A 27,364-nucleotide genomic window follows, 5' to 3' on the forward strand; every position below is an offset into this window, starting at 1 on the left:
ACTATACAATATGAAAAGTGATTAAGGCCTCCATGCCTTTTTAGTCAGCATTTACTCACAGGGCATGTAAGTTAAAGCACAATAAGACCTGGGGTAAGACTTCTAGCAATCTAATCATGGTATGAACATTAATTTGTGTATTTTGTTGGTGATATAAGGTCCAATTGTATTGACTGTTGAAAGATTTATACTCTTAGGGTTTTTTTTTTAAAAAATTCTCATGACATTTACTTTTCCTCCTCCCTACCTGGTGGTTACTAACTTATAACTGGAACTTTGTAAATTTTTGTTTCAATTTTTAATATTTTTATCCATACTGTGCCAAATAAGCCATTTCCCTCTGCAACAGGAAGAACAGCATTGGGAATTAGCATTATTAAAAAAAAAAAAAAAAATTCCAAATAGAAAGCAGCTGGTCTGCTACTACCTTGTCTTTTTGTCTGGTTATAGTGTGACCATACAGTTCACAGAACAGTTTTTAAAAAAAGACCTTTGGTAGCAGAACAGCAAAAATCCTATCAAACCAGTTGAAATTAATACAAAATGACAACATTATAAAATTGCTCTACTAAGCCATTTTTGCCAACGGTGTTTTTCTTTAGTTGATTTGTAAAGCTTCCACTGTAGAATGTTGTTTTGTTCTTATGGTGTGTTAACTTCTACTTGAAGCCCAACTGATTTTTGGAGAGAATAAATGATGCTGTCAAATTGTGAAGTTTTAGAACTAGTGTTTCTGTTCTGTATTAGTTTGTCTGTTTACAATAACTAAACGTTTGTTCCCATTCTGGTCCTTGCTTTTTTTAATTTACAGAGGAGAGCATTAAAATAAGTGGCTAGATATTTAATACATAGCACACACTAACATTTTTATACCTTTCATGTGCTTTGGTTTGTATACTAAAATCTAAAATTCAAGTGATCTGCTTTTTAAAAAAGTAAAATAACTACATTCTTTAAAAAAAAACTGAATTTTTATTAAATAAATGACATACTGTAGTAAATACAAACACTTAAATCATGGTCTTTAAATATTATAATAAAGGGAAATGCATATGTGGCCTCTACTGCATATGGGCAATGTTTTGTTTACAAACTTCATGAGCAACATTTTGTTTACAAACTCTACTGTGGAGCTAAATTATGATTAAAACATCATGAGAAAATGTTTGTAGAAAGGCATCCTGTGGCAGCTTTGACAAACATTTTTCTTCAGTAATTTAAAAACAAAAACAAAACCTCCCCACACTTGTGAAGATTTTGCTACAAAAATAAGTGCATGGATTTTTACTGTCAGTAATTGTTTAAGAAATCTCTTCATACAGTTTGTTTTGTAGTTTTTCTTTGGAAATTGGAAACTGAGTTTTCTATTAAGGTTTGTCATGAAAATACTTTTCTTACTGCTTCAGGGAGGGAGAAGTCAAAACACTGACAGTTGATCTTATAGTTTTAGCTATAAAAAGAACTAGCTGATGTAGACCTAGAATGCTTACAATTCTACAACAGAGCCCTCTTATCCATTGCACAATATCAGGAAGTATATAACAGCAGAAGCTCTGTCAGTTGTTCAGAGGCGTAAACATGATTGTTCTATTCATGTCTGAAGAACTGCAGAGATGGCTTAATATTACAAAAATCAGTTAAGGCAGTAGGAGATAAGAAATAGAGGCACTGTTACACTGAAATGCCTTTTAAAGAGTATAACAAGTTTGATTAGAAAACTTCAAGAGTGCAAAGTTTCTCAAATGTGTGTCATACATAATTAAGGTATGTGAGTTCTGTTCCCCTGAGCCACCTCTCAAGACAGCTTGGAAAGGTAGCCACTGCCAGTGGCATTATAGGATTTCAGTGCCTCAGTTTCTAAAGAGCCTTTTTTAATAATTCCACTTTGGGTTCCCTTCTGCCTTAGAATTGTGAAGCACCTGTTTTGCACTGCCAGGTAATTCAGTCATAGGTTTCATCGCTAAGGTTGGATAGTACTTCTTGGTTAATACCTCTTCATTAACTCTTAAGACCCCTCATTTCTCTTTCCATGAAATTGTATAATCTTGTCTCAAGCACCTTATCTAAAATAAAAACTATTTACCTAAAGTAGTAATTATTGCACCATGTCTCTATAGTCAGTCTTTTTTTCTTTTTTCTGCTAACCAATCTAAACTTTTCTTTTAGTCCATTCCTTCATGTTTTATTAGTAGTGTCAAATTTTAAATGAGTGCTCATTAGCAGTGTAATGTTCCACCTGAAGTGTAAGGATCATTCCCCACCTGTTAATGGAAAACACCTAGATGAAGCATTATTAGCTAAGGTCATAGAGAAACTTTAAACACGCATATGCATCAGAGGGGAAAAGGATTAGTTCCCTAATCGTTGCTGTACAGCCAGTACAGGTCACTGACCCTCTTACACCCTTTTCTCAAGCAATTAGGCACTGCATTTTCTCAAAGCACAGAACTGGAAGAGACCAGACAAAGGTGCAGCTCGGTACTGTAGCACATTATTGTGGACTTCTCTCATTACAGGTATGCCTTGTGATAAGACTGGAGTCCTGGGAATGGGCCTGAATAGGAGAATCAGTCTGCCTTGTCTTTCAAGTCAGCTATTCCTTCTTGCTAGCACAGTGGCTCTATCCAGGTTCTGCACACAGAGTCTGAGTTTAAAAAACGCTTCTGTCACTCAAGGTTAAGATACTACAGAAAGCCAGTCATTTTCTGATTAGTAGTGGGAGGAATCCTTTTTTTAATCTAGTCCTTCACCTAACAGAGGACCTCAGATACAGTGGAGAGTTTTGGATTTTAGGCCTCCACATGAATAAAAAGTTGAACCACGTCAAGAGGCTACTTTTCATAACCCAGAGATACAAAAACCAAAGGTGCAGACAGAAGAAATCGTTTGCAGCAAATTTACCTGATGACTCAAACTGGAGTGCGGTTACTTGTATTTTTGCTCTGAGAGACTCATATTCAAGAGTGTCCTTTCGTGAATGTTTGGTTTCTGAAATGATATAAACATTGCTATGGAGTATTAAGCTATGTCCTTCTATTGATAAAGGAAAAATGTATGTATAAAAGCATGATGAACATTCACGTAGCTTTAGTTTCACAGTGTTGGTTGCCCTACAATAAAAAGTTGCGATTTGTCTTTTTACTTTTTCCCTGTCTGTCAGTTTTGTTACATAAAATGTCCAAAACTAAAAGCCTTTGATAAATCAGCTTATTAAATACCAGATCACATGGTGGGGCGGAGCTGAGGGGGAATGTGTATAGACCTCATATTTAGTTTCTGTGGGACATGACTGGTTTTTAAAAAAGGTTTACATTAACTTTTTAAACATAATTTATTTAGGAAATAGCACTTATGTGCTGAAATTGAATGTGTGATTACCTCAAAATCATGCTGATCACATAGTGCTTTGGGTGACAGTTTAATCCCAGTAGGTTGAGCCAACAGTTCTGAAAATGCAAGGAAAATGTGGCTCAGCACAGCTAAAACTGCTCAGCTGACTCCTCCTTAGATAAGATTCTCTCTTCATATTTTTTGTGACCAGACTCTTACAAAAATGGGAAGATAGTGAAAGTTGGGGAAATTGGTTATTTTGGGAAGCTAGGAGAATGTGTGATCTAGGGGTTAGAGCAGAAGCCTGGGAACTTAAATTCATGACACTTCCTTACAGTGACTTCATGGTGTCTGATCTTGGGCAAGTCATTCTTACATCATAATCTTGGGGCGAGAAGTCTTCTCTGTAAGTAACAAACGGAATGCTTTTTAAACTCACCATCTATGGAATCTGGTCAATGTCTCCATGTCACTTTTTTTTTTTTATATTTATCATAACAGCTAATTGATTACTCAAAGCTACTGGCAGACAATCTGTTATCCCCTATCTTTCCCTGCACCCCACCCTCCCTTAGTGTCTAGGCTGGCTATTCCTTTCATCAAGTGTGTGTTTAGGCTTTAAGGTCTTCGGGGGGGGGGGGGAGGTGATGGTTGTTTTTAAATACTGAGACAATAGCACTTTTCTGGCTACTGAGAATTTTATTCCAAATGGTCCACTAATAGGGGTCCTAAGCTGTTGAGCATCATCTATTAAGGAAATATTTTAAAATAAATATGGGCTCTGTCATAAATATAAAGGGAAGGCTAACAACCTTCCTGTATACAGTACTATTAAATCCCTCCTGGGTAGGGGGAGACAATCTTTTTACCTGTAAAGGGTTAAGAAGCTGAGGTAACCTAGCTGGCACCTGACCAAAAGGACCAGTAAGGGGACAAGATACTTTCAAATCAGGGTGGAGGGAGGGAAGGCTTTGTTTTGTCTGTCCTGTGTGCTTGCTGAAGACAGATCAAGAAAGCAAGCAATCCAATTCCATTAGGATTAGTAAGTACTAGCAAGGGAATACATTAGCTTACTTTTATTTTGGCTTGTGATTTTTCTCTGTGCTGAGAGGGAGGTATATTCCTGGTGTGTTTTGTTTTCTTTTTTTTTGCTTTTTGTAACTTTAAAGTTTTGCCCAGAGGGAAATCCTCTGAATTTTGAATCTAACTGCTCTGTAAGATTATCTTCCATTCTAATTTTACAGAGGTGCTTCTTTTTACTTTTCTTTCTAATAAAGTTCTGGGTTTTTGTGATTTTTTTTTTTAGTGGTCTAAAAAAACCCGAGGGTGGTTTGTGCTCATCTTGTTTATTCTCAAGCCTCCCCAGGAAAGGGGGTGTAAGGCTTGGGGGAATATTAAGGGAAAGTGGGAACTCCAAGTGGTCCTTTCCCAGAGTTTTGTCTAATCACTCGGTGGTGGCAGCGTTACCTAATCCCAGGTACAAGGGAAAATTTGTGCCTTGGAGTTTTTAACCTAAGATGCTAGAAATAAGCTTAGGGGGTCTTTCATATGGGTCCCCATGTCTGTACCCTAGAGTTCAGAGTGGGGAGGGAACTCTGACTGGCTCTGAGGGTTGTATGTTAGGCATCAGCTATGTATTTATGAATTAATCCAAAACCATTCCCAAACAAGTCCTTAGACCTTCTGCCTTTGGCTAAGATGATATAGTTTACATCAGAACATCATTTTAAAAGTGGGTTTGATTATTTTTTGGAATCAGGTTAGTTTGTGCTGCTTCTCCCATGAGCAGTACTGAGAACTCTGCAGAGTGCCTGGTTTGCAGTAGCTGAAGTTTGCATGGATTTTGCCTTTTGGAGAAGGAAGGGGGGAGGGAAACCCTGATGTCACCCACTGTTTCTAAACTGCTGCTAACATCTATCATGCTCTGTAATAATGCTCATCTGAGCCATACTGGCAGAGCATGGGAGCCCTGAACTGTTGTGTACAGTTAACCCACCTAAAGACACAGTAAATGTGGCAAGATCTAGTTCACTTGTGTGTGGAACTAGGATATTTTGGCCAATTGCCCTTGTTTAAAATGGTGAATATACTTTTGAGTGAGGTTAGCCTGCGATTGTGCTCTGGGTTAACAATCCACCCCCTCCTTTCTCAATCTCATTTCTATTGGTACTTCTTGGTAAAGTGTCCTATAGCATGTGCTTGGACTGCTAACACCTCAGCCATGGAATCTTGCAGCTCTGTACTAGAGAGAAGACAATGAGATAATTGGAATGAAATAGCTTCAAAGTAACACCAAGACATGGCAGCAGTGGCCAAGAGTGAAGGAAACAGGAGCATCACCACAGGCCATCTTCTCCCTTGTCTTATCCCAGTATCAGCTTGGTGGTTTGATAGGCAAAATTAAGAACAAATAAGTCAAATTAATGCAATGATCCAGAAACAGCAGCAAAATGCTTTTAAAGAGGATTGAAGTGTCAGTCAACAGCCTGGATTAGAAAGACCTTTTGGCTGGCTTTATTCCATAATTGTCCATTACTGGGACTTTATACCTTCCTCTAAAATACTTGCATCTGGCCCCAGTTGGAGACAGAATAGTGGATGAGGTTGACCATTGATCTGATTTCAGGTATCAATCCTTCTGTTTCCAGGCTAGGGATGATAGGGTGTGTCTTATGGGAGGTAGGAGGGAGCGATTAAAAAAATTCTACCATAAATTGCAAATGCCCAGGAACAGCACAGTGTAATTTTGAACATTTGCATCACTGGGGTCTGTGAAGACTAGAGCTCTATATAATAATCTTATCTAAACTGCTGAAGTATTCACTAGGACAGGAATCTTTTCTTGCTCCTACAAGGATGGTCTGAGCCAGCAGGTGCCCTGCACCTGGAGACTGGTATAGACACATTATGGAGACATTGGTAAAAGTATGAGAATAGGTCTCAAGAAAACACAGGCATGACATTTTATATGTTCACTAATGTCCTTAGACATATTTCCATATGCTTTAAAAACTTGTCAATTTTCACCTCTAGTAGAGAGGCAAATAACTCCATTTCACTGATGAGTAAGGCCAAAATTGAGTGGAGACTGCTAGCAGCAGAATCAGTGCAGTTCTGCTGCAGAAAAGGTGTTTGTGTGTGGGGATTTGTGCATGCACACCCATGGAATTTGGTTATGCAAAAGGCCCCTATTTTGCAGGTGATGGGGTTGTTCAGGTCCAGCTCAAATGATCATGTGCATAGATGGTCCGTCCTTCTTCCTCTCCCTTTTTGTAGGTGGTGGGAAGGGCCCATAGTTGTTAGCCTGAAGTAGGCTGTGAAAAGCAGCTTTGAAGCTGCTTTGTGGCTCAGAAAAGATTCCTTCCCTCAGCACCTACTCAGTTAAGCTGGCTAGGAGCTGTAATTTAGCTGAAGTGAGTTCAATGCTTCATAAAATGCTGTGATGGATCTAGGACTAAAATCAAAGGCTGGGTTTTTCAGAAGTTTCCAAGTGATTTATGAGCACAAGTCCTATTGACTTTCAATGGGGCTTGTGCTCCCAGCAGTGGCAGTGCCCCCGAAGAATTTATTCTAGAAATGTTCCCTGTGAACATATTGCAGCCTTTGTGGTGTTCATGAACTATTCTATATACTCTTTCAAGAACAGTGCAGGGGAACCTCCCCTCCTCATCTTCCCTCCCCCTGCAGCCTGGGGGGAAAACTGCAGCAAGGAGCCAGGCAAGTAGGAGCAGAAACAACCAAAGAAGGGACCTTTGCCCATTGAAAGGATTTTCTACAGTTTTGATAGGGCTCTCTCAGCCCTTTCCTGATTGGTTGGCTGCTCCAAATCCTCTCCCTCACACATCCATTTAGATTGTAAGCTCCTTAGGGCAGGGGCCATTTACTCTGTGTCTGTACAGTGTCTAGCACAATGGGGTCCCATTCTTGTTTGATTTTTGGGCACCTCTGTAATAAACATAGCAGATGCTTTTGAAAATCTCACCCCTGGTCTCTGCTAGTTATGTGTTTTAGCTACACCACCTTCCTTCTGCCACCAATATATTTTTTTTATTTCCAGATCTCATCATGGCCATCTGTATGAGGCATCAAGTTTTCACAAATGTCGTCTTGTCCTTAGAACTTGGTTAATAATCATCAGTAAGCTGAAATTAATCCTTGTATATGAGGAAGCCAATACTTACCTTCTGCAGATCCTTAAAATGCCACTAGGTGCGTCAAGATTAATAGCCTGAGTTCTGCAGGAGATTAATACCCTAGATATGAAATAAAACTGAATAAATTAAATGAGCAGAAACCCCAATAAGCAGAGACTTGGATAAGTGTCATCTGTGCTGTTTAGCTTTTCTTCTTCCTTCCTCTCTGAGTTGCACTGTTGACTGGAGATGGGAGGCAGCAGCTAAAGCCAGTGGCTGAACTGCCTTCCCTAAAATGTGGCACAGTTCTTTTCCTGTTTAGATATGCACAAAGGAGATTTCAATGGAAAAAAATACCTCTTTGGTGTGCTATACCCATCTCCTAGATCAGAGGTTCTCAAATTGTGGTCCATGGACCACAAGCTCCATTCAGGTGGTCCATGGATAGTTCCCTGTATGGTGCGTGCTTGGGCAGCCACACGAGAGAATGACGGGCCACTCACCTAATTAGTGGAGCCCTGCAGGCGTGGCTCCACTAATTAGGTGCCTGGACCCTGGAGAAGCAGCACATATAAGGTGAGGTGGTGGCTGGAGGGGCAGGTAGGAGGGGGCAGTGAAAAGGGGGATACAGGAGATAGAGTGGGGGGAATTTGGGACATCCAGGGCTGCAGCGGCCAGAGAAAGAGGCGACTTTTCCCAGCTCCAGGGCTGCGGCTGCCAGGGAGAAATGGCCCTCCTTCCCAGCCTTCAGCTTGGGGACTGCTGCGGTGGGGGAGAGACCCCTCCTCCTTCCCAGCCCCAGCTCAGGGGCAGCCGCGGCGGGGGAAGAGAGGGCACATTCATCACATTAGAAAGGTAATACTACTGATATTAAAATATGAGTTGTGTGCTTTTACCTGTAGAGAAAAAAGTTAATTATTAAGGTTTTTTAATATGGTGCCTTTTATTCAAAGTGCTTTACAACAGTTAGCTAACGGTACAAACAACATTTGGAAAGATCATTAAGTGGTTCACCAAGACCCTCAGCAATGTTCAAGTGGTCTATGGAAAAAAAGTTTGAGAACCACTATCAGGGTATCCCCCTGCCACCCACCCCGCATCTGGACTCCGAAGTATAGATGTGGGGACTGACATGAAAGACCCCCTAAGCTTATCTTCTACCAGCTTAGGTTAAAACTTTTCCAAAGCACAGTCTGCCTTGGACAGGTATTGCTGCCACCACCAAATGATTTTCACAGTCAGGGAAGTGTCATTTGGAAACCCTATCCCCCCAAGCCTCTTCACCCCCAAGGCTCCACCCCCTCCTTGGTCCTGCCCCTCCTCTCCGCTCCCCAGCCCATTTTGTCACCCAGTCTTGTGTGAGCCCTTGGTAACTCTTCACACTCTTCTTTGTACTTAATTATCTTGAATAATTTTGTAGTTGTCTGCAAATGTTGCCACTGCCTTGTTTATCCCATTTTCCCAGATCATTATGAATATGTTGAACAGTAGAGGTCCTGTACAACTCTGTGGGGGGGACAGTTATTTCCCTCTCGCCACTGTGAAAACTATCCATTTATTCATACCCTTTGCTTCCTGGCTTTTAACTGACCCTGACATCCATTTTGAGAAACAGTGTTCTTCCCTTTGAAATTGGTATAGTACAGGGTAAAAGGACACAAAAGACCAGATGTCAGGGTCTAGGATATGTTTTTCACAGCTATGAATTTGGTAGGGCCCTAGCTGTAGTTGTACTTCAGGTATAGGGGCCAGCACATCAGCAAAACTCTTGGCGCTGTTGCTTGGCTCCTGTCTGCTGGGCCGAGCCAGCCAGCTCAACCGCATCATCACAGAGGCTCTTTCCCAGTGCTGTGCACAGTGCCCTTGCTGTGCAGTAGCAGCATGGGACTGCGCACACACGCAGGAGCAGATACAGGCGGGCCCACAGCCGGAACCAGTGTTTCCCTTAACAGGGCAGCTCCTGGCGCATTGGGCTTCGCTGATGGGGGCAGAGGCTGCTCCGGCCCGCTGCTAGCGCAAGAACCCCCGGGGGCCAGGCCATGGTCAGGGCCGGTGCAAAGATATTTTGCGCCCTAGGCGAAACTTCCATCTTGTGCCCCCCCCCCCCCCATCACATACATTATACACAATACACGGTCACAAAATTGTGCCCCTGACCTTTTTTTTTTAATCTGCCACGAGGCTGCATCAACTGTAAACCTAAAAAAATGAAATTTATTCCTATCAGTCCTTTTTCTTGTTCACTATTAAAAGTAAAGGATAGAGAATGCATGTCACTTACTATAATTAACTATTTGAATTTCATCAACAGTTTGACGTAAATATTGATTAAGAGATCAAGATGACTTTCAAGCTTAAGCCTGAGTATTCAAGCCTTGTTAGGTTTATGTTGCAACCATTACACTAAACAAAAGTACAGATGTAGGCAGATCTTATCCTCCTGGTGTAACAGCAACTGCTCTGGATAGGATCAAAAAGTTGTTCCATATTAGGGGTTGTCAAGTTTCTCAGAGGCACTGTGGTCCAGGTTTGTTTTAAAGAAATAGACTCCTATCCTGCAATCACTTATGCAGGAGGTATCTGTTAAGATGTTTTGCCTTGTTCTACTTTACCTCACTTGAGATAGGTGCAATTCAAGCATCTGACAAAATAATAGGAGAGCAACCTTCCAGGTTAGTAAGGAAAACATCTGGCTAGTACAACCTAAGATCCCACTATTGTGCTGCTCTGCTAGAAAGAATGATAAAAGATTAAAGTTCTCAGAAGGTACAACTCCAAGGTGCTCCGAGCTGTCCAGCTAATCCTTGAATGTTACATTGTAAGAATTCACATGCAAATCCCATTTGCTTGATTTGAAAGAGGAGAGGCCATCAATGAGAGAGGCCTGGAAGCTCTAGAGATATTAATAGTTCATATCTGTTCCAGTATTTAGTATCAAATCAGGGCTTTACCTGTCAGCAAACAACCACCACACCTACTTATTTCTCAGCATTGTGCATGTTGTGGCTAGATGGTGATCCTGAGTCACTTGTTACCTTACACAAGAGAAACCTACATTTTAAAGAATTATTTCAAATGGGACAATAAAACAGGAGTAACAAACTTTCTGCTTTTCTGAGATAATAGCCCCAGAAGTTCTTTATTATTTAACAGAGAGCCTGAGCTGAATGCTAGAACAGGAGGCAATATGATGTTGAAGGGCTTCTGTGAAGGAAGAGGAAGAAGTGGCTCTTGGAGCCTCTGGGCCTGATCTAAAACCCCTTGAAATCAGTGCTAATTTTTCCACTGACTTCAAGGTCTGGGGATTGGTCCTGCTTTGAGCGGGGGTTGGACTAGATGACTTCCTGAGGTCCCTTCCAACACTGATATTCTAAGATTCTATGAAGGTGGATCAAGGCCTCTGATAACAAGAGTAACTTTTGTAAACTTCTCATTTCTGGGCAATGAAAATACTTACTTACTCAAATAAGGACATGATTGCTGGGGATGGAAGAGATGTGGAGATATCAGAGGATGAGAGGCTTACAGTCACCTGGGTTGGGGATCTAGGCTAAGGGTGGTTGGTGGTGAAATAAGATAGGAAATATGTGTAAACGAGCTCGTAAGCTAAGAAGTGGGGGCTTAGTAGGTTTTAACACATGCAATAGTTTAAAACAACACACAAGGGTGTATGGATTGTTTGCAAGGGGTCTGTTTAGTAATGAAACAGAAAATCACTTCAAGTTTAGAAAATGTGGAAACAGTTTAGATACAAACAGGAAAGGGAATATAAAAACCTGTAGATTTTGCAGAACATGATGTGAACCTAACAAGTAACTATGTCACCTGATTTTTGTATCCTCCTCTTCCCATTTCCTTATTTTGCTCCCATTGTTTGTCACTATCACTTGGTGTCATTTTTAATTTAGATCATAGGCTCTCTGGGCTAGTGAATCTCTTTTATTTGTCTGCAGAGATCCTAGAACATTTTTGGACACAGAATACATAAGTAATAATATTCATAACAATAATTGCCAAGTGATATACAAACTTAAATGGGATAGAGCCCAGGGGATCCTCCGGGTCAGTGCGCTGCCACGGGAGCTGGCAGCCCAGGGGACCCCCTGGCCCAGGGAAACCCTGGGCTGCCGGCTGCCAGGGCGGTGCCCTGACCCGGGGGACCCCCTGGGCTTCAGGCTGCCGCGGCGGAGGGCTGACCCGGGGGACCCCCTGGGCTGCCGGCTGCAGCCGGCAGCTCAGACTCCCTCCCTGTCCCAGCAGCAGCGGCCGGTCAAGCATTTAAAAAAAATTGGGGGGCACTTTTTGGTGCCCCCAAATCTCGGCGCCCTAGGCAACCGCCTAGTTCCCCTAAATGGTTGCACCGGCCCTGACCATGGTCCGCCCAGGCAGTGAGTCTCAACTGATTACACAGCGTGGGCCACATATGCTGCCCACAATGCGTTACCTGGGCAGCCCCGGACCGGGCCAGAGCTCGCGGGGCCGGCTGGCTACCCCGGCTCCCGACCCGCCCACCGCGCCCGCCCTGCGCGCTAACTGGGCCGCTGGCCCATAAGATCCGCTCCGCCCGCCACCACCTGCGAGGAAGCTGATTGGTCCGGGCTGCTCAGGCACGGAAGGGGGAGGGGCAGCGTGGGAGGCATCAGCTGCTCCCCCCCCGCGGCCATCTCGCGACCCCTGAGCCCTGTTAGGAGATCACGAACTCGAGAAAGACGCATGCGCATTTACCCTCTACTCTGCTGAGAATGGCGGGTGGCCTACGTTCCGTCCCGCCTGACGTATCCTGCGTCATTTCCGGTTCCGACAGGCGCCCCCCCGAAAAAAGTGAAATTGCTCCTCCCCTTTTTTTCACCATGGCAATTGATGGATCCGCCTCTTCCGGCCTGAGGTAGGGTAGGGGCCGCCTGTTCCGCTGCCGGGTGGGGGAGTAACATGGTGAGTTGCCCCCGGCGAGGGGAAGTAGGAGACGGGGCTTGCGGCCGCCCCGGGCTGGGGTCCGGGCGCGCGGGGTTGACGCTCCCAGGCTCCGAATTCAAATCTCCTCGGCCTCCCATGAGCCCCTGGCCCGGGAGACGTGGCGGCTGGGGCCCTGGAGCGCGCACGCTGAGAGCTGCCTGGCCCCGCTCCGCCGGCTCGCGAACCTCAGAGCCCCTCAGTGCCGGACCCGCCGTCCGCAGCTGCGACACTGGTGCCTGCCCTTGGCTGTGCTGCCGGGGCCGTGAGAAGGGCCGGTGCCAGCTGTACTGCTAGCGCCTGAGGGGGTCTGCCTTGCATGGCACAGCTGTGGTGTAGGTACTCGTTACAGCCAGGAAAGGGGCGACACGGGTCGCAGCTCTGAGCGGTATAACTAGGTTGACCCAAGTTTTAGGTGAAGACCAGGCCTGTCGCATTGAATAAACAGGGGACTGCATGCGCAGCCTTGCTAAACGTAAGCAGACTAAGTGATTGCTTAGGGCGCCAAGCAGCCCTGTTAATTATTAGTGTGTGTTGTGTGTGGAGGGCCTCCCCCAAATATTCCTGTTTAGAGCCCCCCAGTGGGTAGCACTGGCATTGTGCATGCACTGGAAGCCATCAGTGGGTGGCCTGCTGAGGCATGGCAAAGCCAGCCCTGGTGCATTACTGGAAGGGGGATGGCAAAGGAAGGAGCATATGAAAGGAATGTAACTGGTGGGGAAGAGAGGTGGTGGTGGTGGTGGGGCTGCCTAGGCCCCTGCTGTGATCCAATGTTAGTATTTTGTCAGGGACTTATAAATAATATTGTGGGTTTGTCATGGATTCCATGACTGCTGCTGATGCTGGGGCATTCTCTGGCCATGGCATTGTCCCCATCCCTCCTCTCCCCGGCAGCAGAATTTGGGTATGGGAGGAGGTTGGGGCACATGATGGGGTGAGGTGGACTCTGGGTGGCACTTACTTGGGGGGCTCCCCAGAAGTTGTGACACCCCCCTCGCTAGGTGGAGAGGTGGCGAGGCAGCTCTGCATGTTGCCTCTGCCCAGAGTGCTGGCTTCGCAGCTCCCATTGGCTGGGAACTGTGGCCAGTGGGAGTTGCGGGGGTGGTGCCTGCAGGCGGAGACAGCCATGCCTCTGCCTAGCAGCTGAGCAAGGGGAATGTTGCTGCTTCTAGGGAGCCCCCAGATAAGCGCTGCCCAGAGCCTGCCTCACCCCATTGCATGTCCCTACTCCCTCCCACACCCAAACTCTGCTGCTGCTGAGGGGGGAGATGTGGAGCCAGGTAGGGAGCCTGCCGGTCCTGCCAACTCCCCACCCCCTGCATCAAGGGTCCTGGGCCATGTGCTCCCCACCCCCAAGTTTTAGTCAGGTGTATATATTAAAAGTCATGGACAAGTTATGGGTTGTGAGCTTTTGTTTACTGCTCATGACCTGTCCATGATTTTTACTAAAAATACCTGTGACTAAAACGTACTGTACTTACAAGTTGTTTAAGTTGTTACTGATAAGCTGTTTATTCTGCAGCCGGACAACTTGCCACTGAATCTGTTTTTTGCTACAGAGTTATGCTTCACACACCAAGCGTTTATTAAGTATATAATGTCAAACATTATTTTAAAGACTGTTATTTAGATTCAGTGTCAAGCACTCAAGAGTTAGGCAACTGTGATAGTGTTTCCTATACAGCCTGAATTCTGCCCTTGTATATCAGTGTCCTACACTGAATGAGGAAAGAAAAATGTGATAGCTTTTTTATTAAATGATCATAATTCATATGGACAAAGGAGGTAAGTTAGGGTTGTATGGGCAATAGAGAATCTGGCATTGCCTAACTTTTCAGTGCTTGACTTTGAAATTTGAGTAGCATTGTTTTAATGTAGTTTTGTGTATGTGACTTTACAGGCTTATTTAAAGAGAGAAGATAAATTCTCTAATGTACAGCTCTAACTCCCTCATCATGCATCATCAATTAGGCTTGAATCCTCAACGTTCAGTGTTGATGCACAGATTTCCGCCACTTGAGCTGCAGAACTAACTATGCCAGCTGCAGAAAAAGAAATCTATTAAAACTGAGGGAGGATGGTGGTTATCATCACGTGCTGGATCTGGATGAGTAGTCAAGGGAGAAGGAGAGGGAACCTAGCTCCTCTTCTCCTTCCCCACTCCAGCTACTTCTCCAGTAGGTTCTAGGCATTCCTGGTGTATGGTGGTGAGGTGGGCCAAAGTCTTTAAAATGTTCAAGTTCAGTTATTTTGGTAGCGTGCCAGAATTTTCCTGAGAAAAATCAGCGACAGAGGGGAAATAGTCCTTCAAGTAGGTGTCTGTGTGTATCCTACTCTAGCTACACTTTTACATTACGGGTGGATGATTAGACTGTTTGAATTGCAGTGTCTGTTGGGCTAATCTGCACTGTGCATGCCCCCTGCACCTAAGAGCATAAGGGCAAAGTATCTGCAAATGACCTTCAGTACCGTTACTGCCTGTGGCAGGGAGACAAAACAAGTAGTGTCTGCCTGCTACCTAGTACTACAATCTGTTCCTCGTAGTTAGTTAATTCCCATCTAGTTCCCTCTCTTGTTTATTTTATTGATGCAAAAATAAATATAAGATTTTGCCTCAGTGCTTTGTACCCCTTTCTTGACTTAAAATGCCTGATTGAAGGCCCTTGGGCTTCACCCAGGCCCATCCTGTGACACTCATTCCATGTATGCAAGGCCATAGTTGTTGCTTTTTTTGTCTCAATGAGAGCCGTGTGCCAGGCTAAGTATAACATTCCTTTATGATCAGGACAAGAAAATCAGGAGTATTTGCCTGAAACTATTTGTACAAAAGGGGTTTAAATCAACCTCAGTGTCTCTGCCAGATAATGCTGGTGACCACTAGCTACTGGCATCAGAGCTAACAAAAGAAACATTAACAGTACTATCTGATCTAATGTTAGAGGACTTTATGTCCCTAGCACCTCACTTTGAAATGATGATGCTGTATTTGGCATTGGTATGTACCTCTGTCCTCACAATGTTGACATGGCCTCAAAGATGTGTTGCATTTGGAGGAAGCCTGGTTGTCTTCTCCATCACTGGAACATGGCTTCTTTTCACTTTGTAGCAGGGAAATTTTTCCTCTGTTCACACACATCAGGAGAAGGCCTCTCTACAAACCAGGGTGCACTCACTTCAGCGCCCTGACTCATCTGCCTCAGACATGGCAATAGCCAAGTCACCAAAACCAGCTTCATCTCTGCAGTGCTCCACCTTGACCATACTGGGCATACTCAAGACCTCCATTTACTCAAGACAGCACCCAGGATTCTGTCTCCCTCTTACCATTCAAGAAAACGCAGAAGGTCATGCTGTCCTGCATCAATGTCCAGGCCTCTGTCTGGAGGCAGAGAGGAACAAGAAAGCTTTCAGAGGTGTAACAGGCAGGTCTTGAGCCTCCTGAACCATACTCTTCATCTCCTGCCAGAAAACCTATCATTATCTTCCAGTCAGATGGTCTTTGGCTCCTGTATCAGCTTCAGATGATTATAAATCCTTCCAGAGTTGTTCTTTCATATAGGTAATATCCTTGAGATAAAGACCTTAATGATTGAAGGAAAAAGCTCACAAGCTTTTTGATAGAGCACATTCTTCTGCTCCTGCCAGACATGCATTACAAGAAGTCTTAGAACCAAAACTCTATGGTGTGCACCAGCAACACTGCCTCCAACTGCTAAAGGAACAGAAAAATATCAGGTACTTCTAAAGGGGTTTGAATTATAGTACCCCACTCCCCCAACACTAGGTTTATTAATGATTTCTGCAATCCAAGGTCCCTCCTAAATACAAAGACCCAAAGAGATTAGATCTCTTTGGAAGAAAGACTTACTTGTAGAAAAGCCATTATTGCTTAAATTTGTTAGTGGTGAAGTGATCTCTGTGAAGCCATGGATGCCTCAGACATGGCAGGTAGGTTGATGGCCACTGTGGTAATCATACACAGAACATTGTGACTACAGGTCTCTGGCATTTGTAGGGAGATGCAGAATACAATTGAGGACTTGCCCTTTGCAGGTACTGACTCATTCAACACACAGTCCAGTGAGATGTTATAGTTCCCAGAGGACTCCAGGGCCCACAGTTCACAAACTGGACATCTGCACCTTTGGGTCAGATTTCAAGCCCTTTAGATACCAATGGCAAATTAAACAGGAGGCATCCAGCTACACTTAACAAGGGTCTTCTGAGTACTCACCTACCAAGAAATCAAGATTATTTCAAAGGAAGCCATCATCCTTTGTTGTTGTTCATTCTGTATCTGTTTCTTGGCAGTTGGTTAACACGAGAATTAAGTCAACATCAGATGAACTATCCCCAAACCTTGTCTTCAGATGCCAGTTTTCTTTCTTCCATCAGGTTTGGACTAGAGCAACAACTGACAGATGGGTGCTGGAAGTTGTCTCCCATGGATATCCCATCCAGTTTCAGTCCTTACTTCTTCCCCAGTCCTTTCCCAATCTGTGTTTAGAGCCCTTTCTCATAAAAGTTAGCTAAAAGTGGCTTCCCCGCTTCACCTCGAACAAGAGTTCTTAAACTGGGGGTCATGACCCCTTAGGGTCTCAATGTGGTTACATAGGGGTCGCAAGCTGCCCCATTAAATTAAATTACCCCCTCCCCATTTTTAATTTATGCGGGGGAAGGGGTCACACTCGGGCTACTTGTGTGAAAGGGGTCACCAATGCAAAAAGGTTGAAAACCATTGACCTAGAAGTTGTAGAGGAGTTATATGTGGAGTACAAGGGAAGAGGCTTCTACACCTGATATTTCTTTATTCTGAAGATGAATGGGATTCTTTGTCCTGTTCTAGACCTGACAAAACTGTACAAATGTATACATTTTGTCAAATTTAGTATAGTAACGTTTGCGTCCATCCTTCCTTTTCATATTGCTCAAGGCTGGTTTGTGGCTGTTGACCTCCAAGACATGCATTTGCCTATTCCAATCCATCTGGCCCTCAGAAAATATCTGTGGTACACAGTAGGACCCAATCATTAGACTCATAGATTCTAGGGTCAGAAGGGACCAATGTGATCATCTAGTCCGACCCCCTGTACTAGCAGGTGGTGCAACTGTTTGCTCTCTCCACATCACCAAGAGTTTTCACTGTGGTGGCAGCTCACTTGAGACAAGGCATTTGTGTCTACCTATATCTAGATGATGGGTTGATCAAAGGTAGATCTCATCAGTAAGTTGCCACAGCATTGAAATGTCCTTCACCTGTTCAAGCAACTGGGTCTTATAATTTTTCATAATTCACCATATCTCAGCAAGACTTATTAGGAACCTTAACTGAATCCAAACTGGAGAACACACAGCATCCTGAGGAGAGATTTTGCTCTTCAAATGACCCTCACCAATATAAAAATGAATCCATCAACTACAGTAAGAACTTGCCTTAGATGTCTAGGTCCCATGTCAGCTTGCCCATAACCAGACTTCACCTATGTCCATTACAAAGTTGATCAAGATCAGTGTATTGCCTCCAAGAGGCGTCAAATGAGGGTATGCGAGTTGTGGTCCCAGCTCATATGCTGTCATTGCACTGGTGGTCAGACCCCAACAATGTGCACAAGGGAGCACCTCTCTTCACACCACCTTCTATAAAGATGATGAACGCTGATTCATCAGAGACACAGATGCACACCCTGGACTACCCCCACATAGTGCCAAAAGGACTTGACTCTATATATAAATATTATAGAATTTGAGTGATCAGATTAGTTTGCATAGCATTCCAATTTGTTCTACAGCATTCCACCATGACCCTCTACTTATATGTTCACCTCTTTTACAAAACTTAAATTTTGTACAAAGCATACTGTGTAAGATATCATTTGAAAACTCATGATTTGCTGATCATAATTGTCCTGGTAAAATGTCTAGCAACACTGTATGTAAAGAGATGATTCTACTGTATAAAATTATGAAGAAATGTCCCAACAGGTTCTGGAGGGCAGTCAGAAACAAGTTCCCAGAGACAAAAGGTTAGCCAGTGCCTCAGCCAGGTGTCAACTAGATCAGTGGACCACCACCCTAAGTGGCTACTCTTTGGTAGGAGAGAGAGTGTGGGCGAAAAAAAAAACCCCTACATTTTGACAAAGAAGCAGCTTAAGGCTCCTGGCCACACAGCTGTCTCCTGAACATCAGCTGGAGATGATTCTTGCGCAAAAAAAAGGGCTCTAAGATGAGAGGGCAGAAGTCGCAAATCATCTTTCCCTTGGACTTTGCAAGATTCAGCCAGTAAGACTGCTGGAACATGGGATGAGAGAGACCTTTGCTTGGTATTCACTTAGCTTGTTAAGTTAGTTGTGTTTTACCATTTATTTCCTTGTAACCAATTCTGACTTGTATGCCTCATTACTTGTAGTCACTTAAAATCTATCTTTCTGTAGTTAATACGTTTGTTTTCTTTTATCTAAACCAGTGTGTTTTGATTGAAGTGTTTGGGAAACTCTGTTTGGGATAATAAGATTTGAGTAAATCATTGTCTATTAATTAAATGACAGACTTTATATGAGCTTGTATTGTCTAGGAGGGTTCTGGACAGTACACCTCTACCCCGATATAACGCAACCTGATATAACACGAATTCGGATATAACACAGTAAAGCAGCTCTCCGGGGGGTGGGGCTGTGTGCTCCAGTGGATCAAAGCAAGTTTGATATAACGCGGTTTCACCTATAATGTGATAAGATTTTTTTGGCTCCCGAGGACAGTGTTATATTGGGGTAGAGGTGTACAAGATGTACGTTTCTGGGGGAAGGTCTGGGACTGGAATTTGCTGGTGTTTCCTTGCAGTGTAATTCATGAGTGACTGGCTATAGCACTCATACAATGCAGTTGGGAGTGATTTACATGCTGGAGGCTGAGAGAGCGAGCCAGGAGTGGTTGCTTTCACAGTGAAGCAGTGTAAAAGGCACCCCAGTTTGGAGAATTGAGGGGACGTAGTTGTCCACCAGTCCAGACTGGGTAATGTCACATCCACTATGCAGATTTTCACATTCAACACATCTGCAATGAATTGTGTAACAAGCAAGGAGATGCCAGGAGGCAGTCAAGTTATATACGTAGTGCCAACAACACAGGATTACTCCAGTAGCTCTCCATCTTAACACACAATCCATCAGCAACCGTGAATGGTCTCTGAAGAATTCTATCACCACAATATTTCACTAGTGAGGAAATCCCATTACAGATTTGTTTGCCACCAACGCTAAATCTTGTGCCCCAGGGAGTCATGCACCTGGGATCCTTGCAGGACAGGGTATCTTTTTCATATCATGGGATCAGGGTCTCATGTATGCATTTCTACAAATTCCTCTGATAGCCAGGGTAATATGGCATATTAGGTGGGATGCAGCCACACTGATCATCCTGATTGTTCCGTATTAGCAGAGACAGTTCTGGTTAACATGATCTCAGAATGTCTACTCAGCTTCGGAAGGCACTTCCAGACAGTCTAGACATAATAGCACAGAACCAAATAGTTCATCCAGACCTGAGATTTCTGCTTCTGACAGCCTGGATGTTTACTGATTGCGTGGTATGACTGTTCATTATTGCTTCAAAACATTCAACTACAGGGCAGAAAGCTCTCCACGAGGAAAACACACTGTATATACTCATTTATAAGCTGAATTTTTTTTTAGTAAAAAAGGGAAGCACCAGAGAAGGGGGTCGGCTTATGAACGGGAGAGGTGGGACACAGCCCCTCCCCTTAACAGAGGGAACAAAGAGGGGCAGCACAGCCAGCAGAGTCAGAAGGGAGGAGGTGGGGGCCCCAGCTTCCAAAGCAGCTGCAGTTCTGGGGCTGGCAGGCTGTGGCCGCCCGACCCGCCGGAGCAGGCTGCGGCCGTGCCGCCCAGCCTGCCGGAGCTGCTCCAGCAAGGTCAGAGGTGCCCTCCCAGATAACATGGGAAGGGATGGTATGGGGAGAGTGGGGCAGGGTCCTGGGCTAAGGGTGGGGTCATGTGGGGGGTGGTTACAGGGGTTACTCCCCTGACTCCCAGCTTGTCCCCCACCCCACCCCCCAAAAGGAAAAAAAAAAATTCCACACCAGTTGTTGTCCTGGCCTGTCAGGGTAAGCAGCTGGTGCACCGGGACATTTTATTTACTCAGGTTTACCTCCGTGCCTGTGGATGCTCGAGGTAAACAAACCGTCTCGGCCCACCAGTAGCTTATCCTGATGGCCCAGGAGCCAAAGTTTGCTGACCCCTGAATTACAGGATCGGCTTATGAACGGGTTATAACATTTTTCCATTTTTACTTATCCATCTTTGGGGGGGTTGGCTTATAAATGAACCGGCTTATGATCGAGTATATACAGTGTTCTTCTAAATGGAAAAGATTTTCAGTTTGGGCAGCCTATTGTATCTATGACCCATTGAAGACCCCCTGTACCTAAAATTACTGATTCCACTTAGGGTTGGCAGAATTTTATATTTATATTTTTATAATTTCAGTGGGTAATATCAATTTTTATTTTTATCAATTTTCACAGTTGTGCAAAATTATGGGGTTTAAGTGCTTTTTTTCTATTTTTATCAGTGGAAATTTTCACAGTTGTAGGAAGTTTGGAGTGGAGTGCTAAGACAATGAGGGACGGTTTAGCTAGCAAGTTGAGAGAATATTTTCTTCATTTGGATTAGTTCATTCAAAGTTGAGAAATTGATTAGGAATTGAAAAAGTAAGAGCTTTTTTTCCCTCTCTCTTCCAGTCTATTAATTAATAACTAATTGGAAAGGGATGAGATCTGCTAATTCTAATAACTTGAAGGGCATGGGACCATATTTTCAAGGCAAGCTAGGCACCTAACCTGCTTATTGAAATCCCACTAGGCATCGATCTACGTCGTAAGGCACCTAAAGACCTTTGGAGTGTGGCCCATGATGACCAGAAACAATCCATCGCTTTACTAATGACAGTTAATTCCTTTGTTTAATAAATCAATTTTAAATGAAAAACATACTTAAACTCTTTTTTCTTACAGTTTTAACTAAAAACAATTATAAATGCTGTTTTTGTATGTTTTAAAATGAATTTGAATTCTAATTTCCATTCAAATGCTGCTTGACACAAATCCAGAATAAAACATTTTCTAGTAAATAAGATCTGAGTTAGTCACCATTTTGTAATATAATACAAGTGTAAAAATTAAGAATCTGAATAAATGTATGTGAAGCTGTATAATTCCTTAAATATATAGTGTGTCCTCCATGCTAGCATAAAGATATTTGGTTGTATATCAGTGTTTTACTGGGTTAGAAAAATAACTAAACCACAAATGCAAACAAGAATAAACTCAATGATTTAAACCAAGATTTCCTATGTGCTGATTTAAATCATGTTTAAAACTGCTTGTATAACTTACTTTGATTTAAATCAGCCCACTGTGCTGAGCAGGATAGAAAAGATTATAAGGAAAACAAATTGGGGAAGGGTTGACAGGAGCTCAGTGATTTTGCTGCTTGCTCCTTTGACAATAGTGGCATCTCCCTAACCTTACTCATTATTATCGATGATGTTGCTTCTTTGATGAGGATTATGAAGACGGTCAACATTTACCAGAAAGCAGTGTATATTCAGTTGATTACAAAAGAGCTACAGTGGTTCCTAGGAATAAAAATAAGGGAACATAAGAATGCTTTGAACAAGAAGAAAACTGATTTTCCTTTTTCTTTCTTTAAAAAGGGGACAATACATCTATTCCGCAAATCACAAAGAACAATAGCTAGCAAGTTAACACAGGAATTTAGTTTGGTAGCAGCTGATCGAAGGGTAAGTTAATTTTTAAAATGGATTACAAAGGTAATTCAATTGTGATTATGCCTAAATGATTAGTATATTAACTTTTCAGGTAAATGTCTTTTTACCCTTTCCTAGCTATGCTTTCAAAAGTAGTTAAGTAGACATTTTAATTTATATTTTAAGTTAAACATTCATCTGGGTTCATGGCCTTGTACTTAAGTGTTGAAATAATCACAGAACTTGAAAAATAGCCGAAAATATATCTGAAGAATGGTAGGAGAACAATTTAAGAATTAGTGAAGTACATATTGTTTTATAGCTAGCCTAAATAGTAGCAATCTGCTTTACTCCACTATTAGCTTCCCTGCATTGTTTTCACTGAGTTTATTGTAAATTTAATTACTTTCTAATTTATGTAGTGTCCATTGCCATTGATTCTGAGTGCCTCATGTTTAATTTTATATCAAATATGTGATGATCATAGAGCCTTATGGAACAGATAAAACATAATTGGCAGTTAAAGGCTCTATCCAACTCCCGTTTCTTTAAGGTAGAACTGAATTAGGACCTCTGTCCTGAAAAAAACATAGTCACAAAATCTATATACCTGCTGTTTATTTTGATGAATGATTATAATGAAAAATCATGTGATACTTGATTTATAATGAAACGGAATTAAATGCTCTTGGTGAGTGAAATTTTGCAAGGCTGCTTTGAATTGTTTAATTAAAGTAGGGGCTAAATCCTGGATTTTTTACACAGACAAAATTTCCAATGTAGTGAGGGAAAGGAGTTTTGCATTTGTGAAGAGTGCTGGATTTGACCCCTACTACTTTTTTTTTAAATTTATTTATTTTATTTTAAAAATGCTTAAAATTTAGGGTCTGTTCTCCCCTGTCTCTGTCCCATTAACGTTCAGTGAGAATGGTTTTCCCCCACCCTACTGCTATCCGTATCGGCAGTACTCAGTTTACAAGTAAAAATGCTCTTACTGATTGCCAGACCTGCAAACTCAAGCTGGGTTGTTTCTTATGCATTATCACTAGGAGTAAACATTCTGTAGGCTAAATTAGGTCCATATTTACACCTGTGCAACCCTACAGTCTTCAGTTCCAGTTCCAGTTCCAAGTGACACTAGTGCAACTGATTGGCTACAAAGGAAATACACAGGTGAAAAGGAACTTCTTAAACAATGTACATGAAGGAATAGCTACCAGCTCTCTCTTAGCTCTGTTGTTTCTCCACAATTAATAGGAGTAAAGCTATAATATATTTTTATCATTAAGGAAGCAGGTGTGTACTTTACACAGATCTGCAAGTAAAAAGGTGGCATTTTTACGTAGTTAATTTTCAGAGTAGAATTGTATTTTAAGACTGATGTTATGTGATGCATGTGCCATGATGCTGTTGAAAATGAGTTGTCAAGTTCCCCATAAAGTTAGCAAAGCGAGGTGAGGGTGTTTTAATAGTTTATTTCAAAATAAACCTTTTTTGGAGGGAAACCACTACATGTGTAATGAAATATTGCAGATTTTTTTAATTAAGCCTGGCATATTTTATCATATTTTGTCTTTTAAGCCAAATGGTTACTCATGTAATTACTCTTATTAACAGTCCTGGAAGATCTTGCTGTTTGGTGCAATTAATTTAATATGCACCGGTTTCCTGCTTATGTGGTGCAGCTCTACTAACAGTATAGGTATGTTCTGTTCTTGTAGCTAAATAATTATCTGTTGTTGAGTTTTAATTTATTGCAAGACCAGCATAATAAATGAGCAGGGCCCTGAGTATAATGGAATTAGACAGCTGTGCAACTGGCCTCATAGTTTATCCATTTTCAAGCTACTGCATAATCAGTTTAGGAGAACACCCTTTCTGCAAGGCTTAGGAACTGCACGTGGCCAGTGAATTCTTCAAGGTACTCACTGTTCCCACAACTGCTTCTGCTGCTGCGTTCCCTGCCAGTCCTTCTCTCAGAGCTTCCTTCATGCAGAGGTTAGAATCTTAGCACTAGTCCTTCAAACCTTTACTCAAGTCAGTAGTCCAATTGACTTCAGTGGAGACCCTCCCATCCAATTGTGGCGTCTCCTAAATCCATGAGTATTCTACCCTGTATTCCCCAGCCAGCCCTACAATGTGTGTCCGGGTTTTGCATATAATACTCAAGACGTTCCGATGTATCTGCAATGCAGATACAGTGCCTGTATTTTCACTATTTGGTGCAGTTCTAATCTTATTTCAGCTTGAAAAAATTATCAAAACATTGCTCTAGTTCCTATCTTAGCTAAACCAGTTCACCCATCCCTTTATTGTAATACATACACAGGCACTGTTACTGTTGGGATGGAAACCTTAACTGAGAATTTCCTGATTTTTCCATGTTTAAATTTCCAACCTTAACTATTCATGATTGGATGCTCATCAATGACTAAGTACTTCAGTATTTTACATGGCTTCACAGAACTAGTCTTGTGTTAAGCAACTTGTTTTTAAATGAAATATTGGAGTAGTTAATACATATGAATTACAGACAGAAAAATACAAAAACCGTTTTAAGATGTACATCTTCATACTCTGAGAAGTTTTGTTTTCACAAAGAGAATTTGTGCAGATAGAAGAAGATAATAGCGGTGTCAGAGAGACATTGAGGAACACATTTTTTAAAGGCAAAATCATATACAGTGTTTTCTTTGTTGCTTATAATGTAAAGTGTATTAAGTGTTTAAAATGTTTTCACAGCTTTAACTGCCTATACTTACCTGACCATCTTTAATCTTTTCAGGTACGTTTTTTAAATCTAATCCTACAAATTATCAATACTTGTAAGAATATTCTTTTATACTAAATTTGAAATAGGGTAAAAATAGCACGAATAAATATTGTGTTCCAACTACAGAGTTATTCATGACTTTTCAAAAGTACATGCAAGAGCTGACTAGTTGGTTTAACGATGTTTTAGATTAAGTGTATATAAGATTGTGTGACAAAGAGGACATAAACTTAGAAGAAAACAGTGACTCATATCACAGCTCTGATAAGAACAATTAAAAAAGTTAACTATATTTAGATTTCTGTACGCAGCTGCCTGACATTGTTATAACAAAGTAAATTGAAAACAAAATCCACACTGTGTGCCAAACTAGTATCCCTTTAATTGGTTGACTCAGAAAATTTTACTACCAACAGTTCCACAAGTATCATTTGTAAAATTTGTTTTAGCTTTAGGGTGGGGGAAGGGATTTTTAGTTTTACTTCGGTTTTAAAGGCCAGATGCTACACATTGACTTCAACAAGACTGCTAGTGTTTGTAAAATTAAGCATGTGTAAGCATTGTAGACTCTTGACCGTATTTACTGATTTCTGATCTCTATTCCTGAAGAATGGGTATTAAATCTATAGTTCATTTTCTCACTAGGTATAATTCATATCAGTTCAGTTCATTAAAAGAAAAACTGATCACTCTTAAAAATATATATTTATATATTGGTGATGATCTAAGATTACTAAAAGTTGAAGTCTGCTGGAAAATGTCTTTGAGAGACTAACAATATCTTGTATTGTCGTGAACAAACCTTATGAAAATAAGAAACTTTATTGAATTAGGATTAAAACTTTCGGGGTACATTGTATTAAAACTTCAATTGCGTATGGGCTATTATGGCATTGTATTACTCCTGGGGGAATTCTGTGCCAAAACTTTAAAAATTTGGTGCACAATATTTTAAAATTCTGCATATTTTATTGGTCAAAATAACCCAATATAATCATGTTAGTTTCAATTATTTTGGTAATTTATTTCAAAATGCCTCTCAGCAAGTATGTCTGGAAGATTCTCCCAGGAGTAGAGAGTTAAAGAAACCCTTACAACAACCCAGTTCCTGTTTCTCTGTTACGGTTTTGTCGGGTGCTTCCATCTGGGTGTGTCACATGTGCCAGCTGGGCATATCTTGCGGGGGGGGGGGGGGGGGACTCTCTACCACCAGTCTTTTAGTAGATTCTTGTTTATTTGCCCTGCCCACTTAGGTTTACTGTTTTTCAAGTTCCCAAATAGAGGACACTGCCGGGAGGGGGGTACAGTTTGGTGGTGCTGGAGGGGGCATTTGTGGGGTGCTGGAGGGGTCTGTGTGTAGGACGGAGTATTTGGGGGAGTGTCAGAGGAGGGGATTTGGGGGATGCTGGAAGGAGCTGCATGGAGCTTCTCCCCCTAGCCCAGATGCCTGCATCTCCTACCCTAGAGCCCAGCTGCAGGCTACGTTCTGTGCAGCTTCATTACTGTCTCACCAGGCAGAGACTATCCATACCTGCTGATAGGGAGTGGGTGCATAATTTAAAGTTTCATCCATCCCCGGAACAGCTCGAGTGACATGCATCCCTCCGCCCCCTCCCTCCTCGAGCAGATCCCCCTTTGACCCTCAGTCTCCCCTCCTGGAAAGCAGCAGCCCCTCCCTGCAGCTCGTAGCTATTGTTCCTGCCTTTTTCCATGGGGCACAGCTTGCCATCTCTGGAAGCTGCTGTGCAAAGAGGCCTGGCTATACCATGTGAGTGAGCAGGGCCAGCAAACCCTCTTGTGCAGGCACACTGCAAGTTGGGGGAGCCAGGCTCTGCTGGGTCCAGCGTCCCTAGTGGTGACCAGCAGCTATGCAGCACCAAATTTTGCAAGGAAAAAATGTAATTCTGCTTATAACATTAATTCTGCACAAATACTGCATTATGCAGTGGCACAGAATTTTCTCAGGAGTAATTGTATGTAGTACCTCCTTTAGTAGGGTGGGGGAATGCTAATGTACTTCCTTCTTTATGTTTCTTTAATGTTTTTCTCTGTAATGCTTTTTTCCTTAAGAATGAAATAGGCTTGCATAGAAAGAACTATGTGATACTTATAACTTTAGCAATTATACCTGCTCAGCATCTCTGAAGAGAAAGCAAGCAGGTATCCTTAGGCAATCTTTTTGTACTGGGAATGACCCATTGAATAACTGTGCAGCCTGGAAGTACTCTGGTCAGAAGGGAGAGAGATGCTGGTCTATACCCAAGGGAGGTGATGGCCAGAGGAGCTGGAACCCTGAGGGTAGGTGCCCTTGCTGGACCAGTGCAGTGGAAAATACAGATGCAGTTGCCCTGAACTGCAACAGTTTCATTTAAGGAATTTGGAATTAGTACATAAA

The 27,364-nt window shown here is 42.5% G+C and overlaps 1 protein-coding gene and 1 long non-coding RNA gene across 8 annotated transcripts in view; one reads left to right on the forward strand and one right to left on the reverse strand.

Annotated features, from left to right (window-relative positions):
• Positions 1-179: 179 nt before the first annotated feature.
• LOC115648846 lies at positions 180-12,228 on the reverse strand. The gene is made up of 3 exons (XR_003999672.1): positions 12,189-12,228; positions 7,512-7,583; positions 180-2,988 (listed from the first exon to the last, which is right to left on the reverse strand). It is a non-coding gene; the product is annotated as an uncharacterized LOC115648846 (long non-coding RNA).
• A 58-nt stretch (positions 12,229-12,286) lies between these two features.
• Positions 12,287-27,364, forward strand: part of SLC30A6 (solute carrier family 30 member 6) — a 32,722-nt gene continuing 17,644 nt past the window's right edge. For 2 of the 7 annotated variants that reach the window (XM_030557067.1, XM_030557068.1), the window contains exon 1: positions 25,038-27,267. Coding sequence is in view for 4 of the 7 variants with exons in the window: in XM_030557061.1 (XP_030412921.1) it covers positions 12,393-12,395; positions 22,143-22,229; positions 23,814-23,898; positions 24,939-24,981 (218 nt within the window). In the remaining 3 variants the exon portion in view is untranslated. The other 5 variants (XM_030557063.1, XM_030557061.1, XM_030557062.1 and 2 more) reach the window with 5 other exon arrangements.

This window comes from Gopherus evgoodei, chromosome 3 (genome assembly GCF_007399415.2).
Source record: "Gopherus evgoodei ecotype Sinaloan lineage chromosome 3, rGopEvg1_v1.p, whole genome shotgun sequence".
Taxonomy (NCBI): Eukaryota; Metazoa; Chordata; order Testudines; family Testudinidae; genus Gopherus; species Gopherus evgoodei.